At 33.8% G+C, this 17,761-nt stretch overlaps 1 protein-coding gene across 5 annotated transcripts in view; it reads left to right on the forward strand.

The window, feature by feature from the left end:
- AGL (amylo-alpha-1, 6-glucosidase, 4-alpha-glucanotransferase) overlaps positions 1-17,271 on the forward strand; it is a 93,187-nt gene extending 75,916 nt beyond the window's left edge. For 4 of the 5 annotated variants that reach the window (XM_023739982.1, XM_023739979.1, XM_023739981.1 and 1 more), the window contains 7 exons: positions 6,710-6,845; positions 7,941-8,053; positions 9,139-9,350; positions 10,571-10,668; positions 12,770-12,857; positions 12,966-13,099; positions 16,836-17,087. In XM_023739982.1, coding sequence (XP_023595750.1) covers positions 6,710-6,845; positions 7,941-8,053; positions 9,139-9,350; positions 10,571-10,668; positions 12,770-12,857; positions 12,966-13,099; positions 16,836-16,953 — 899 coding nt within the window. In that variant the 3' untranslated portion in view covers positions 16,954-17,087. Of the gene's footprint in view, positions 1-6,709; positions 6,846-7,940; positions 8,054-9,138; positions 9,351-10,570; positions 10,669-12,769; positions 12,858-12,965; positions 13,100-16,835 lie in introns of all 5 variants that reach the window. The other variant, XM_004385714.3, reaches the window with a different exon arrangement.
- The last annotated feature ends 490 nt before the right edge of the window (positions 17,272-17,761 follow it).

The following is a 17,761-nucleotide window of genomic DNA, read 5'->3' on the forward strand; positions in this document are numbered from 1 at the left end:
AACAAAATAGTTTCTCATTTAACAGTTACTACAAAGGTTGCCCTGTGAAAATGGTTAACAATCTCACAACACATCAACAATATCCTTACTCAACTTTGGGTTCCCTATCACCAGCTTCCTTGTCCCCTTCTGCTTTCTGGCCCTTGTCACTGGACTCCTGTACCTCATTATACATGTTCTGTTTTATAAGAAACTGCCAAACTATTTTCCAGAGTGGTTATACCATTCTATGTTCTTACAAGCAAACTGGAGAGATCCCGTTTCTGCATATCCTCATCAGCATTTGGTATTATCTTTTTTTTCTTTAGTCATTCTGATAATTGTGTAGACCTTTTAATTTACATTGAACATCTTTTCATGTGCTTATTTGCTATTCACATCTCCTCTTTAGTAAAATATCTTTTTGATGAAACAATTGAATTGTTAGTTTTTTGACAATTGAGTTTTTAAACTTCTTTATGCATACTAGATAAAAGCAATTGTTAGTTTGTGATTTGGAAATACTTTCTCCCAGTCTGTTACTTTTCCTTTCATCCTCTAATGAGGTCCTTTGCAAGCAAAAGATTTTAATTTTGGTGCAATTCATTTTACCCTTTTTTCTTCTTTTATGGGTCATGCTTTTGGTGTCATATCTAGGAACTCTTCAGCTAGCCTCAGGTCCCAGATATTCTCTCCTATGTTTTCTTTATAAAGTTTTATAGTTTTATGTTATATATTTAAATCCATGGTTCATTTAGAATTAATTTTTTTATAAGATGTGAAGTCTAGGTCAAGGTTGATGTTTATCTTTTTTTTTTGTCTATGGATGTCCAATTGCCCAAGCACCATTTATTGAAGAGACCATCCTTGTCCACTGAATTGCTTTTGGAGGTTTGTTGAAAATCAGGCATATTTGTGTAGGCCTACTTTGGGGTTCTCTATACTGATCCGTTGATCTGTATGTTTATCCCTCTATCAATAATACACTGGCTTGATTACTGTAAGCTATATGGTAAGTTATAACATCAGGTGGAATGATTCCTCCCACTTCATTCTTTTTCAGAATTGTTCAGCTATTCAAGTTCCTTTGCCTTTTCATGTAAATTTTTGAGTAAACTTGTCTATATCTGTAAAATCTTTGCTTGGATTTCGATAAAAATTACATTAAAACTATAGATCAATTTGGAAGAATTGTCATCTTTACTGTGTTGAATCTTCCAATTCATAAGAAGTTTCTCTCCTTAAATTTTGGTTGATTTTTTTCATCAGCATTTTGTAATTTTCAGTATACAGATCCCATAAATTTTTTTAAATATTTTATTGTGTTTTAGGTGAGAGTTTACAGAGGAAATTAGTTTCTCATTCAACAAATTGTACACAAAGTGTTCCATGACATTGATTGCAGTCCCCACACTGTCAGCACTCTCCCCATTTCCACCCTGGGTTCCCCACTTCCTTTTATCTGGTTTTCCTACCCTTTCCTGCCTTCTAATCTTTACTTTTGGGCAAGTGTTTCTCTTTTGGTTTCATATACTTGTTTGTTCTATGGAGCACGTTCTTTTCGGGTGTTTATTGTTTATTTTATAGGCCTGTCTATTGTTTGGCTGGAAGGTGGTTTTCAGGAATGGCTGCAGTTCCAAGTCAGAGGGGTGTCTTAGGCCCATCATCTCGGGTTCCTCCCATTTCTATCAGGCCAGTAAGTCTGGTCTTTTTTTATGAAATTGATTTTTTGTTTTACATTTTTCTCCCACTCTGGCCAGGACCCTGTATTGTGATCCCAGTCAGAGTGGTCAATAGTGGTAGCCAGGCACCATCTAGTTCTTCTGGTCTCGGGGTCTTGTAGGCTGTGGTACATGTAGTCCTTTAGTCCTTTGGATTAATTGTTTCCATGAATCTTTGGTCTTCTTCACTCTCCTTTACTCCGGACAAGAAGAGACCATTAGTTGTAGCTTAGATGGCCACTCACAAGCTTTTAAGATACCAGACACCACTCACCAAAGTAGGATGTAGAACTTTGTTTTTATGCACTACACTGTGCCAGTTGACGTAGATGTCCCCTGATCCTGTACGTGTTTTGCTAGATTTATACTTAAGTATTTTCTCCTTGGAGGATGACTATAAATGGTATTCTCTTTTTTATTTCACTGTCCACATATTCTTTGCTAGTATATACAGAGATGATTGATTTTTCTGTGTGTGCATTGATCTTGTATCCTATAACCCTGTTGGACTAACTTTTTAGTTCTGGGAGTGTTGTAGGTTTCTTGAAATTTTCTACAGAGACAGTTATGTCATCTGTAAATAGAGACAGTTTTATTTATTTCTTTCCACTCTATATTCCTCTTTATTTCCTTTTCTTGTTTTATTGCACTGGCTAGGACTTTCATATTATGTGGAATAAGAATGATTAGAGCAGACATCGTTATGTTGTTCCTGATCTTAGTGGGAAAGCATTCAGTCTTTTACCATAACTGTAGCTGCTCTTTATCAAGTTTAGCAAGTTCCCCTTCTGTTCCTAGTTTGCTGAGTGTTTTTTTTTTTTTTTTTCTTTAATGGGTTGTAGTTTGTCGAATGCTTTTTCTGCATTTGTTTATGTGGTCATGTATTTTCTCTTAGCCCGTTGGTATAGTGCGGTGCATTGCATTGATTGAGTATTGAAGCGTCCTTGCATACCTGGAATAAACCCCTCTTGGCGATGGTGTGTACTTCTTTTTATATATTGCTGGATTTGATTTGCTGATATTTTGTGGAACATTTTTGCTTGCATGTTCATGAGAGACATTTCTCTATTGTGTTCTTGTATTGTCTTTGACTGACTTTGGTATTGTAGTATTACTGGGTTCATAAAAAGAGATAGTGGTCTCTGCTCTTCTAATTTTTGGAATTGATTATGTAGAATTGGTGCTAACTCTTCTTTACATGTTTGTGATACAACATAAAGGCCTGAAGATTTTTTTTCAGAATTATTAATTCAATTTCTTTAATAGTTACAGATCTATTCGGATTATCTGATTCATATTGGGTAAGTTTTGGTCGTTTGTGGTTTTTGAGAAATTGTTCAATTTATCTAAGTTTTCAAATATATATGCATAGAGTTGTTTATAGTATTCCCTTATCCTTTTACAGGCTGCTGAATCTGTAGTAATATCGTCTGTTTTATTGCTGATATTGGTAATTTGTCTTCTTTTTTTTTTTTTAAATCTTTGTCAATCTTCCTAGAGGTTTATCAATTTTATTGTTCTTTTTTAAAGAATTAGCTTTTAGTTTCTTTGATTTTCTCTATTTTTCTATTTTTAAGTTGATTGATTTCTGCTCTTAATCTTGTTGTTTGTTTGTTTCCTTTGGTTTCTTTTGCTCTTCTTTTTCCAATTTTTTTATGTTGTAGCTTAGATTATTGATTTCAAACCTTTCTTCTTTTTTAATACAAGCATTTAGTGGTATAAATTTCTCTTTCGGCACTACTTTAGCTGTATCCCACCAATTTTGATGTATTTTCGTTTACATTAAGCTCTATATGTTTTTTCCCCCCTTGAGACTCCTTTTTCACCCATGGAGTATTCAGCAGTGTTTTGTTTAATTTCAACTATTTGGAGACTTTCCTACTAATGTTTCTGTTACTGATATCTAAGTTGATTCCATTATGGTCAGAGAACATACTCTGAATTATTTTAATTCTTTCAAATTTGTTGAGGTTTGTTTTATGACCCAGAATATGGTTTATCTTGATGACTATTCCATGGACACTTGAAAAGAGTGGGTGTTGTGCTGTTTTGGGGTGAAGTGTTGTATGAATGTTAGTTAGATTTATTTTGATGGTATTATTCAGCTCTTTATTCTTGCTGATTTTCTTTATAGTTTTGTATCAGTTGCTGAGAGGGAGATCTTGACATTCTCCATTATAACTATGAATTTGTCTATTTCTCCTTTCAGTTCTATTAATTTTTGCTTAATGTATTTGGAAGCTCTGTTGTTTGGTACATACACATTAGGTTTTACTATGTCTTCTTGGTGAATTGACCCTTTTTATAATGTAATTCTTTTTCTATCCTTTTACTTTCAACCTACCTATATTGTTGTATTTGAAGTGAGTTTCTTATAGACAAAATATAATTGAGTCACTTTTTTAATCACTCTGCCAATCTCTGTCTTTTAATTGGTATCTTTAGGCTGTTTATATTTAAAGTAATTATTAATATATTAGGGCTTAAATCTTCCATTTATTATTTTTTTCTGTTTATTCTGTTTCTCTTTTCCTTTTTTTGGCCTCCTTGTGCGTTACCTGAACATTTTTTAGAATTTTTCAATTTATTGCTAGTGTTCTTCAGTATATCTTTGGGATAGTTTTTTAGTGGTTGTTTTAAGTATTACGATGTATATGTAACATCGCAGTCTATACTGATAATGATATTTTGCCAGTTCAAATGAAGTGTAGAAACTTTAAAACTCAATATCAGAAAGAAAATCTATTATATTTACCCATGTTTTTATGCTTTACGTCATTCTATCTTCATTCAAGTTTTCATCTTTTATCATTTCAAAAAGTTCTGCTTGAAGAACTTCCTTTAGCCATTGCATTAGACTAGATTTACTGGCAACAAATTCTCTTAGTTTTCCTTCATCTGAGAATTTATTTCCCCTTTACTTCTGAACAGTATTTTCACTGGCTTTAGAATTTGGAATTGAGAATTCTTTTTTTTCCCAACACTTAGAACATTTTGCACCCCTTATTCTGATCTCCTTGATTTCAAATAAGAAATTCACTGTCATTCAATTTGTTGTTCCCCTAAAGATAATGCATCTTTTCTCTTGAGCTGCTTTTAAGATTTTCTTGTCTTTATTTTTCAGGAGTGTGATTATGATGTTTATGCTTTGACATGATTTTCTTTCAGGTTCACTCACCTTCTTGAATCTGTAAATTTATGCCTTTCATCAAATTTGGAAAATTTTCAGCCATTATTTCTTCAGCTCTGCACTCTTTTTTCTCTTCTTCTGAGACTCCATTGTCATAAATATAAGAACTTTTATCTCACAAGACTCTGAGGATATACTGTAACATAATGTGTATATGTACTATATATACTTGTTTTAAATCTTTTACAGTTTTACACAAATGTTATCATATTGTTGTTGTTGTTAGGTGCCGTTGAGTCAGTTCTGACTCGCAGCAACCCTGTGTAGAACAGAACGAAACACTGCCTGGCCCTACGCCATCCTCACAGTCATTGCTATATTTGAGGCCATTTTTGTAGCCACTGTGTCAGTCCATCTCGTTGAACGTCTTCCCTTTTTTCACCAACCCTGTACTGTACCATGCATGATGTCCTTTTCCAAGGACTAGTCCCTCCTGATAACATGCCCAAAGTATATGAGGTGGAGTCTCGCCATCCTTGCTTTTAAGCAGCATTCTGGCTGTACTTCTTCCAAGACAGATTTGTTTGTTCTTCCGGCATGGTATATTCAATATTCTTCACCAACACCACAGTTCAAAGACATCAGTTCTTCTTCGGTCTTCCTTATTCATTGTCCAGTTTTCACATGCATATGAGGCAGGTACAGTTTAGTCCTCAAGGTGACATCTTTGCTTTTTAACACTTTAAAGAGATATTTTGCAGCAGATTTGCCCAATGCAATGCGATTTCTTGACTGCTGCTTCCAGGGGTGTTGATTGTGGTTCCAAATAAAATTAAATCCTTGACAGCTTCAGTCTTTTCTCTATTTATCATAATGTTGCTTATCGGTCCAGTTGTGAGTATTTTTGTTTTCTTTATATTGAGGTATAATCCATACTGAGGGCTGTAGTCTTTGACCTTCATCAGTAAGTGCTTCAGGTCCTCTTCACTTTCTGCAGTGTTGTCATCTGCATATCGCAGGTTATTAATGAGTCTTTCTCCAATGTTGATACTGTGTTGTTCTTCATATAGTCCAGCTTCTCGGATATTATATTGTCATAGTAAACATAGCTATATAGACATGTTTTGTTGTTGTTAACACTGTGATTTTTGTTGTTAGCTGCCCTCAAGTTTTCCTCCAACTCATGACAGCCCCATGCACAACAGGATGAAACACTGCCTGGTTATGCAATTCCCATGATCCATTATGTATCAGACAATTGTGATCTATAGGGTTTTCACTGGCTGATTTTCAGAAATAGATTGCTAGGCATTTCTTCTTAGTCCATCTTAGCCTTAAAGCTCTGCTAAAGCTTGTTCAGCATCATAGCAACATGCAAGCCACCACTACAGACAGGTGATAGCTGTCTAATATACTTGTATATATTATCTTCTATGTTTTATGCTTTTACAGAAAAAGCATCTTATTATATATATCCTTTTGTAACTTTTTGTTCACTGAGTCGTTTTGTTTTGGGAATTTATCCATTTTTGATACATATAAATTCAGTTCCTTAGTTTTAAATGCTATAGAGAGTTTTCCATTGTATGAATAAACCACAGTGTGTATTCATTCCTCTATCAAGGTGCAGTTAAGTTGTTTTTTTTGGGGGGAAGATGGTTTGCTAATACAAGCAGTATTGCAATGAATATCCTTGTATGTGTCTCCATGTTCACATAGCAAAGGTTTCTCTACAGTGTATATCTAGAAGTGCAATTGCTGTCTGGTAGAATATATGCATCTTCAACTTTTTAGACATTATCAACTTTCTCTCTGGAGTGGTTGGCCTACTTATTATATTCCTTTGAAATTTTATAAATGTTTTATTTTGTTTTTTTAGGTTTTAATATAACTGCAGGGGTTAATGATGAGACAGGATTTGTTTATGGAGGCAATCACTTAAATTGTGGTACATGGATGGATAAAATGGGAGAAAGTGACAGAGCTAGAAACAGAGGAATCCCAGCCACTCCAAGGTATTGTTTATTTTATAGTGCTTGTATAATTATACCCTTTTTAAAAACCACAAACCTGTGGAATCTTTTATTCTATTAATCATGAAGTCTTCATAGTAAATTAAAATCTTTACCTCTTTCCCTCTCTCTTTCCCTCTTTCTCCCTCCTTCCTGCTACTTCTTCCACTCATCCCTCCCTCTCCCCATTATATACACACACAGTCTGCTTGGTGTATGTCATCAAGTAAAGCTGTGTATTCTCTTCTGCACATTCTCATTGATTGATTCTGTATAAGCACCTCAAAGAAGAGTTTTATGATTCATTATCCCAGTGGTTAAGACATTTTCCTAACCTGAACTGCTTTCATTGTAAACATTTCATTATGTCCCATCTTTTGTAGATATGGAAAACAACTAATTGCCCTGTCCTTTATGAAATTATTTCACTCCATGCTGAACCTTTTTATTCCCTGATTTTCTCTGTCTTCTATCCCAGCATTTGTCGGTCAAGGGGTGTTCCTATTTATTGATTTGAAGTGCTTAATACAGTCTCAGGTCTGAGAAACTATTGTCTTATTTTAAATTTTATCTTTAGTCAGGATTGTCCAAAAACATAGTTATTTATTAGTGTATCTTTTTAATATGTTTTGCAAATTCTAATAAATACCTGGGTTTTTTTGTTTTGTTTTGGTATATTATTAGCTTTTATTCTTCCTTTTTTCCCCCTTAAAAATGAGCTTGTAAATATTACATAAAATTATGTTCACTTTTGCCGGCTTTCTCCAGCCCTGTATACCATGTTTGCTGTCTTTTCTCTAGTACTCTAGTCTCAATACGCTCTGAGTCTTTACTCTCACCTCTTGCCAGCTTTCTTCTCCTTTTACTCCATAGTCCCCGTACTACTTCAGAGATTTTTTTAAAAATATGTTAAGAAAGTAGACAATGGCAAAATAATAAGAGATTTCTTATATAATACATATTCCTGTAAAGTAACTTGTTTTATACATAGTTGTTCCTATAATACATTAGTTATATAATCCATCAAAGTTGTTTATGCTTTTTAAGTAGTGCTTTAAAGACTCCAACTCACAGGATACAATTTCTTTTCCATTTTAGAGATGGGTCTGCTGTAGAAATTGTGGGCCTGAGTAAATCTACTGTGCATTGGTTGCTGGAATTATCCAAAAAAAAAATTTTCCCTTATCATGAAGTCACAGTAAAAAGACATGGTAAACTCTTCATTTTGTTTAGAAAGAACTTTGGATGTACTTTTTATATTCTTAACCTACTTAATCATTGTTTGACTCAATAGACTAATATTAGAAAATCCTGAAGATTAAGAGGAAAGAAATGCCATAAATTTACTAAAATGAAAATTGTAAAAGCTACTAACCATATTTTTATAGCAGCATTGAACTGAGATATGGAAAGCACCGTAGTATCAACTTATCATGCTTCTCTCTTTCCTCAGTATGACTATGAGCAATTGCGTTTCTGTGAACAGTTATGAAATCTTTACACCTCTTTTTCTAGAACAGTGCTGTCCAATAGAAATACCGTGTGAGCCATATATATAATTTAAAACTTTCCAGTAGCCACATTAGGTCCGTCTGTGGCACAGACAGTTTACACTCAGCTGCTAACCTAAAGATTGGGAATTTGAACACACCCAACAGTACCACGGAGGTAAAGTTCTAGCAATTTGCTTCTGTTAGGTTACAGCCAAGAAAACCCCATGGAACGTTTCTAGTTCGCAACACATGGGGTCACCATGAGTCAACACCTACTGACGGCAACTGACAACTACAACAAAGTAGCCACGTTTAAAAAATGAAAAGATACACATGAAGTTAATTGTAATAATGTATTTTATTTAACTCAATATATGCAAAATACTATTTCAACATGTAATCAATATGAAATACTCATGAGATATTTTACATTCTTTTTGGAGAATACTAAATCTTCAAAATCCAGTGTGTATTTTACACTTACAACACATGGCAGTTCAGACTAGTCACATTTCAAGTGCTCCATAAGGGAACTTTATCAAACATGTAAAAGTAATACTAACAAAGACAAGTCAGGGATAATTTTGCTAGAATCTAACACTTTTTTTTTTTTCTGTAATGTAATGAAAGATAATTTTTATTTCAGGCTTGTGTCCTTTAGAGGACTCTGACATTTCAAAAAGTGAATAATTTATTGACTTCTAATAGATAAAAATAGATAAACTAAATATCAGTCTGGCTGTAGCTAGATGTATGGATTGCTTTCAGTGTTTAAAACTACCATGTCTTTTATCATGTTTCAGGAAAGGTTGTAAGAGTCTCCTATGATGAATGGAATAGAAAAATACAAGACCACTTTGAAAAGCTATTTTATGTTTCTGAAGACCCTTCAGATCCTAATGAAAAGCATCCTAATTTGGTTCACAAACGTGGCATATACAAAGATAGTTACGGAGCTTCAAGTCCTTGGTGTGACTACCAGCTCAGGCCTAATTTTACCATAGCAATGGTTGTAGTAAGTGATTTGTTTGTTATTTTTAAATTTTAAAAATGTTGTGATAGCGTTTACTTAGTTGTTTATTCCCATTTGTTTTCAAATCCATTTAGTTGCTTAAAAGTATACTATTTACTTTTATATAGTCTTTCCTAATTAATAAAGTATTATGCTATCACCCTAAACCTGTAACATTCAGTATTTAAAAATAGAAAATAATGGATATTGACTAATGAAGTGCTTTCACATCATGGCACAAGTAGAAAATAATGGTATCTGTACAGCACTGTGCCAGATCCAGCTGCTTTACTTAGCCCCAGACCTTACCCAACTGCCTTGAAAGCTGAGGGTATCTGTATTTCAGCACACCTGTACCCAAGTTTGTCATGCCAGTGTGCCACAATCAGTGCCTCAGCACACTAGTTGGGACACTCTGGGCTAATGAACTAATGTAGGTAGCTTAAACTCACATCCCATTTTCTTTGTTGTGTTGCTGTAATTAGTTCTATCTAGCCAAGAATTCTTGACTCTCTCCTTATTTCAACTCTCCTTAATCTAAAAATAAACTACCAGGGCAGTAAATAGAAAAAGTATATGCTCTTCCATTCCTGCCTAACTCTATCCACTTTGTCAAAAAGAGTACTAAACAATAGTGCTGTAATTATAGTAGAGTAAAAAATTCAAAGGTACACAAAGGTAGCTTTAGTTCAGTGTACATTTGATTTTATTTAACCATGAAAATTAATGCAGTCCACCAATGCATTCTCTGCTTCTCCATATGGCAAGTAAGTTTACTCATACTATTGAGAGCAAATTCTTCTGTTTTTTATGATGACCCCAGAAGCAAAAAAATGGGTACCAGATTTTTTAAACAAGGAAAGGAAACTGTTGTAAAAATCTTCTGAAGAGTGAATTAGGTCACTAAGTGTATTCTACATTCATTAAGTTAAATGTGTGGCAGCTTCCTTTAGGAGCCGGGACATTTTCTTGTAACATACAGAAATAATCACCTCTAACAGCTTCCCTAACTTCTAAGGCCAAGAACAGTTCCTCCAAGCATGCCTCATAGAATTAGATATGGTTATGTATTTGCACTCAAATTTCGACCTACATTCTATTTTTAAATAGTTTCAGTCTTTTTCAAGTTTATGAATAGTTTAACTACTAGCTTATGTTTCACTGTGAATGGAAACTAATTCTTCTGTGATGAATGTGTATATTTGTTTTTTGACATTTATTAGGCCCCTGAGCTCTTTACTGCAGAAAAAGCATGGAAAGCTTTGGAAATTGCAGAAAAAAAACTGCTTGGTCCCCTTGGCATGAAAACTTTGGATCCAGAGTAAGTGGGATTATAAGTATTGAGAATGTTGTTAATACTATATTTAGTCCAAATATATTGATACCAACCATAATCTTTGCTTATCAATAAAATCTCTCTAAAAGGGGATTCAAATTGAGTTTTTAAAAATACCTTCTTTACCTTCATTAAGCATTGGTATCAAAGAGCCTTTGGCTTATCCTATATCCAATAATCAGTTAAAGAGTTTTAAGTTTATAAAATAAGTCATGAATATTTTTTGATACTTTTTTTATTCTGATTATAAAAGTAATACATGATTATTGTGGACATTGGAAAGTACAGAAGAGTGTAAAATAAAGGTAAAATTTCTTATACTCCCTTCATCCAGAGATAAACATCATTGCCATCTCACACATTTCCCCAGGTTTGTTTTATTTTGTTTTGTGTGCATTTTCATACAAGTTTGGACCATACTATATACAGAAATAGGAGCCCTGATGGCATAGTAGTTAAAGTGCTTGGCTGCTAACCAAAGGTGGGTGGTTTGAACCCACCAGCCACTGCGTGGAAGAAAGATGTGGCAGTCTGCTTCTTTACAAATTACAGCCTAGAAAAATTTATGGGGTTCTGCAGTCCTGTAGGGTCACTATGAGTCAGAATTGACTTGACGGGAACCAGTTTTTACATACAGCTGTATAGTCTCTGCTTTTTAATTTGAAGCTTTATCACTTAAATTTTCCTATGCAAATAAAAAGTATTTGAAAATATTTTTTCTGCTGCATGTTTTTTCATCTCAAATTTGGTCCTTTAAACATCTAAATTTTCTATTTTTATTGCTAAAAATGTAAATAAGGCTGCAATAAACATCTTTAAGCATAAAGACTTGTCTTTAGTTTGGATTAATTTTTTCGGATGAGTTTATAGAAGAATTACTAAGCTTAAGAGAATGGACATTTTATTTTCATCAAAGTAATGCATGGAGATACCTAAAAGGACTTATATAAAAAATATCAGTCCCTTGCTGCATTGCCCCACCTCCATTTCTGCTCCTCAGAGACAATTGCTATTTTTTAAGTTGCTTTTCTTAGTAGTTCCTTCCATATTTCTAAATAATAGATATGTGCAGCTGTGCCACTATTTCTTTATTTAAATCAATTAAATATTTCCTTTTACCTTATGATTATGTGCATATATACCATATTATATTTCCTTTCTTTTCCGGTGTTTGCTTTTTTTCTTGAGTTTCTAATGACTTTTCTGTTTTTCTTCTGCTGTTTTCCTTTAAAGCTTGATAACCATCATCAACTTGCTTTCTATATGAGTACATGGGAGAGGCCCATCTCTATAGTACCCTGACCTTTGTAGATTTTTTCTACTTTACTATGTCCTCATTTCTGTCTTCAGATGTAAAATTTTGTATGTATATGTCTATGGACATTTTGGGGTGTTTCAGTGGAGTTAGTCAAAACTAAAACCCGCAGTTAAAGCTTACTGATGTGACAAGTTCTGTCTCTCTCACTAAGATAAAAGAAAAGGGATAATTTAATTAAACCAAGAATAAAAAAACTATCTTGTATTATTTATTGCAGTAAGTTTGTAATATTTTATTTAAGTTTGTAAGTTCGTTATAAATTCTGTGTGTTATAGCACTATGCATATTTAGTTTCTAATTGTAATCTGATCGTGTGCCCATTTTAATTTTAAAATAACTTCACAGAGAACTTTAAAAAACAACCTTCTCAATCAATATAATTAATAAAACCTTATCTTTAATGTTTACTAATTCAAATTATTCAGTGTATATTTTAATTATTATAAATATTTTAGAAGCCTCGTTAAATAGTTGCCTTTAAACCAACCAATATTTAGCTTCAGGCCAACTCTTTGAAGGCAATATCCCTGAATATTTTTTATTTTTGTATATTAGCCTGTAAATCTTTGTTAATCATTTCCTGACATATTATTAAAATCCTCTGAACTCAGTATATGTGAATGTTCTAAATGCTGAGCTTAATCTAAAGATTGAAAGACAAAATCATTTGACTGTTTCTCTTATCTTTGGTATTGGATAATTTTTCTAATGCTTTCTATGTAACATCTAATCTTTCTTCATTTAACTTAAATTTTGATCATTTTGCAGTGATATGGTTTACTGTGGTGTTTATGACAATGCCTTAGACAATGACAACTACAATCTTGCTAAAGGTTTCAATTATCACCAAGGACCTGTAAGAATTTTATTGTTCTTTTCTGAGTTTTCACTTAAAATTATTTTTCCATAATTTTAGGTATTTACAGCTTTTTTTTTTCCTTTACTTTTAAATCACCTGTTTTAGGAGTGGCTGTGGCCTATTGGGTATTTTCTTCGTGCAAAATTATATTTTTCAAAATTGATGGGTCCAGAGAGTTATGCAAAGACTGTGTTTTTGGTTAAAAACGTTCTTTCCCGACATTATGTTCATCTTGAAAGGTAAGTTGTCAGGGACATGAAATTGCCATAATAATGTTTAGTCAATTTGTTAGATATTAGGTAAATAACATTTCTTTAGAATTCATTTGTGTATACACTATGTATCCCAATGAAATTTGAAAGCCTTTCTGTTTTTTTCCTTTCTTTTCACATTTATTCTTCCATGTTTTAAATGATAAAATACATGGGTAAATCAATTTAAAATAACTATTTTCAAAGAAGAAACTTCAAAATTGTTTAGCGAACAAACAAAACTATGCAAATTGTTTCCTTGTGTCCTGGAAAAAAATATATTCTAACTTTTGTGTTGGATTGACTTGTTTAAATCAAACTATAAAGTAAAAAACCATGAGAACTAACAGTATCATTCTCTTAACTAAAATACATTCTCCATGAAGAGAACAGGATACAAGGAAAAGATTAGTCCAAAGGACTAATGAACCACAGGTACCATGGCCTCTGCCAGACTGAGTCCAGTACAGCTAGATGGTGCCCAACTACCACCACTGACTGCTCTGACCAGGATCACAACCGAGGGTCCTAGACAGAGCTGGAGAAGGATGTAGAACAAAACTCTAACTCAGAAAAAAAGACCAGATTTACTGGCCTGACAGAGACTGGAGAAACCTTGAGAGTATGGCCCCCAGACACCCTTTTAGCTCAGTGGTGAAGTCACTCCTGAGGTTCACCATTCAGCCAGGGATTGGACAGCCCCATAAAACAAAATGGGACTAATGAGGCACAGCAGTCCAGCGACAAGGACTAGAAAGCAGGAGGGGACAGGAAAGCTGGTGATAGGGAACCCAAGGTTGAGAAGGGACAGTGTTGACATGTCATGGGGTTGTTAACCATTGTCGTAGGGCAATATGTGTACTATTTAATGAGAAACTGTTTGTTCTGTAAGCCTTCATCCAAGGTACAAAAAAAAAAAAAGAAGAATTATCGATGTGAGATCAGATTGACAACAGCAACTCAAAAGTTTTGATGGGAAGCCTAGGGGGCAGTGAGTTGAAGATAATGGTGATGGAATAATTTGGAAAGGGATAGTGAGAATAGCAGCACAACTGGAAGAATGTAATCGATCTCACTGGATTGTACATGTAAAAACTTTTGAAATGGTGTAACTTTGGCTAAAGGTCCTCCAAGGTCGAAAAGGGAGAGTGTTGACATGTCATGGGGTTGTTAAACAATATGTGTACTGACTGTTTAATGAGAAACTATTTGTTCTGTAAACCTTCATCTAAAGTACTATAAAAAAATTCTAAAAAAAAATTCTCCAGAATTATATAAAACTACTGTACTTAAATGAAGATTACTTTTCTATTAGTTATAGGATACTTCATTCAGAAATATAGCTTCCCAATTAATCTTTGCATAATGATAGAATTGTAGGATCAGTAACCACTATCCATTTCCAGTTTTATCACCCTTAACAGATACACAATAGCTCTTAAGTAATACCTCCTCATTTCTCTCTCCTGCCTGCATGTGGTAACCACTAATAAACTTTGTCCTTTTATGTCTGACTTATTTCACTCCACGTAATGTTTTCAAGGAAACCCTGGTGGCATAGTGGTTAAGAGCTACAGATGCTGACCAAAAAGTCGGCAGTTCAAATCTACCAGGTGCTCCTTGGAAACGCTATGGGGCAGTTCTACTCTGTCCTATAGGGTCACTATGAGTCGGAATCAACTAGACGGCAACAGGTTTGGTTTGTTTTTTTTTAATGTTTTCAAGCTCCATCAATGTTGTAGCATGTATTAGAATTTCATTTCTCTTTATGGCTGAATAGCATTCCATTGTTTGTATGTACCACATTTTATTTATCCATTCATCTGTCGGTGGACACTTGCATTGTTTCCACCTTTTGGCTATTGTGAATAATGTTGCAGTGAACATTGGTGTTCAATTATCTGAGTTGTTTTCAGTTCTTTTGTGTACCTACCTAAGGGTGGGACTACTGGGTCATAGGGTATAGTTGCATGTTTAATTTTTTGAGGAACTGCCATGGTGTTTGCTACAGCAGCTGTGCTGTTTTACAGTCCTACCAGCAATGGATGAGAGTTCCAATTTCTCCACATCTTTACCCATTCTTGTTATTTTCCATTTTCCTGATGATAGCCATCCTAGTGGGGGTGAAGTGATATCTATTGTGGTTTTGATTTGCATTTACCTAATCATTAATTACACTGAACATCTTTTCATATGCTTATTGGCCATTTGTATATCTTCTTCGGTGAAATGTCTATTCAGGTCCTTTGCCCAGATATTAATTGGGTTGTTTGTCTTTTTGTTTTTGAGTTGAAAGCTTTATTCTTTAGTACAGCAGGTTCTATTATGTAATTTTTACTTTCATTTAATTATTTTAGGTAGTTATTTTGTCAAGAACTTGATGTTGTGTAATTTATCATAGAATTCTGTATTTTTGTTTTAAAAAATTTTTATATTCCATAATTAAGGGATTACATTGAAATTGAGAATAAATTTGAAATGCCAATAATGCTGTGTTCTGAAAGCGAGACCTGGTCAAGTTATTTAGCCTCTCTAAATCACTTTACCTGCTCTATAAATAGGAATAATTATGGAACCTACGTTATAGTGATGCTGCAAGCAGGAAATGACATAATGTGTATAAAGCACTTAGTATTGGAACATAATAAGTGCACAATAATTATTAAATGTATTATTATTCAGTAGAATAAGTAATTAGTATGTAAATTCAGATTATTTTTATTGACACTTTTTCCTAATCATAGTTCTCAGTGTTCCTTCATTATTCGTAGAAGTTTTACAGTTTTATCAATATCAGACATAACATGTCTATATAACTACAATTTGAGTCTTATGAACTTTATATTCTTACTCTAAAAGGAATAAAATTAGGCCTGAGGATATTTGTTTGTATGTTTATATATTACCTGAAATGATGGTGTCATGGATTGAATTGTCCCCCAAAAATATGTGTTATCAATTTTGCTAGGCCATGATTCCCAGTATTGCGTGATTGTCCACCATTTTGTCATCTGATGTGATTTTCGTATGTGTTGTAAATCCTGTCTCTATGATGTTAATGAGATGGGATTCGTGGCAGTTATGTTAATGAGGCAGGACTCAATCTACAAGATTAAGTTTTGTCTTAAGCCAGTCCCTTTTGAGATACAAAAAGAGAGAAGCAAGCAGAAAAACATGGGGACCTCATACCACCAAGAAACAGGAGCAAGGAGAATAGCGCATTCTTTGGACCCAGGGTCCCTGCGCTGAGAAGCTCCTTGACCAGGGAAGATTGATGACAGGAACCCTCCTCCAGAGCCAACGGAGAGAGAAAGCCTTCCCCTGGAGCTGGCACCCTGAATTCTGACATCTAGCCTCCTAGACTGCAAGAGAATAAACTTCTGTTTGTTAGAGCCATCCACTTGTGGTATTTCTGTTATAGCAGCACTTGGTAACTAAGACAGATGGTTTCTTCGAGGTTTTAGTAAATCAAGGGATTCCTTTGAAGGTCTTAAATCCAAAGATCGAGTATCAAAAGAATAATTTCTATCTATATTCTTTATGTGTGCCACATATCATATATCTCTAGGACATAGAGATATATCTGTTTTATTTTGTTAGAAATGACTACATATGTTTGTTTTCTATACTAAGCAGCAAAAATCACCAAGTATCTGCCTGTTTTGTTAATCTAAACAAGGTATTTTTAGATTATATCTCATTATATGTCTTTTCTTTCTTTAAGATCTCCTTGGAAAGGACTTCCAGAACTGACCAATGAGAATGGCCAATACTGTCCTTTCAGCTGTGAAACACAAGCCTGGTCAATCGCTGCTGTTCTTGAGACACTTTATGACTTATAGATGATTCATGGGTATTTATTAAGTATACAATCACTTGTGTTGTGGAATGGAAGTTCATAATATAATGTAAATACCTTCTTTTTATGTGCAAGCGCAAGTTATTTTAAAACTCTCATATAATAATGATGCCCAATTAGGGAAGATTGTCAAAGCATTGATTTTTCTTTTTTTAATATATGGAGGTAGTTTTTGATTTGAATCAGAAAGAAAACTTACCATTACCGATGAAATGTTTTTATTTTAAATTCAGGAAGTGTTCTTCAAATGCCTAGAAATCCAGACTTTAAAAAAAGAAAAATCATGTAATCTATTTATACATAAGCAGAAATAAAATCTAAAAATCTAATAATGGAAAAGATATCTTTAAACTGTGCTGTATATTTTCTTTGGTAACAATACATGTGGAATAGACTGGTTCGTCAGTGTTCTCACCTCTTTACTGTAGCATTCTTAGCACCTTGCACACTGCATTCAGTCCCTGTTAAATGAACGTTGAGGGATGGAAGTGTCCACCTACAGTGTATGTTCATAAATGGAGCACAGATATTAATCTTTTTCACTGATACATTAATATGTTTTTAATATAATGAATGTCAACAGTATATTTAACATAATTTACTTGTGCTAATGACGCATAGCATCATTATACATCTATGAAAAAAAACCCACAAACGTTAGGAAATTTATTTCCTAAAAACAGTTTTGTAAAATTAGTCCTGAGTTACAGTTTCATATTATGAGATGCTTTACATTTTCAAAATGCAGATTGTTGGACATATTTATGAAACTTTAAGGAAAAAAGGATGCT

This window comes from Trichechus manatus, unplaced genomic scaffold (assembly GCF_000243295.1).
Source record: "Trichechus manatus latirostris isolate Lorelei unplaced genomic scaffold, TriManLat1.0 scaffold00144, whole genome shotgun sequence".
Taxonomy (NCBI): domain Eukaryota; kingdom Metazoa; phylum Chordata; class Mammalia; order Sirenia; family Trichechidae; genus Trichechus; species Trichechus manatus.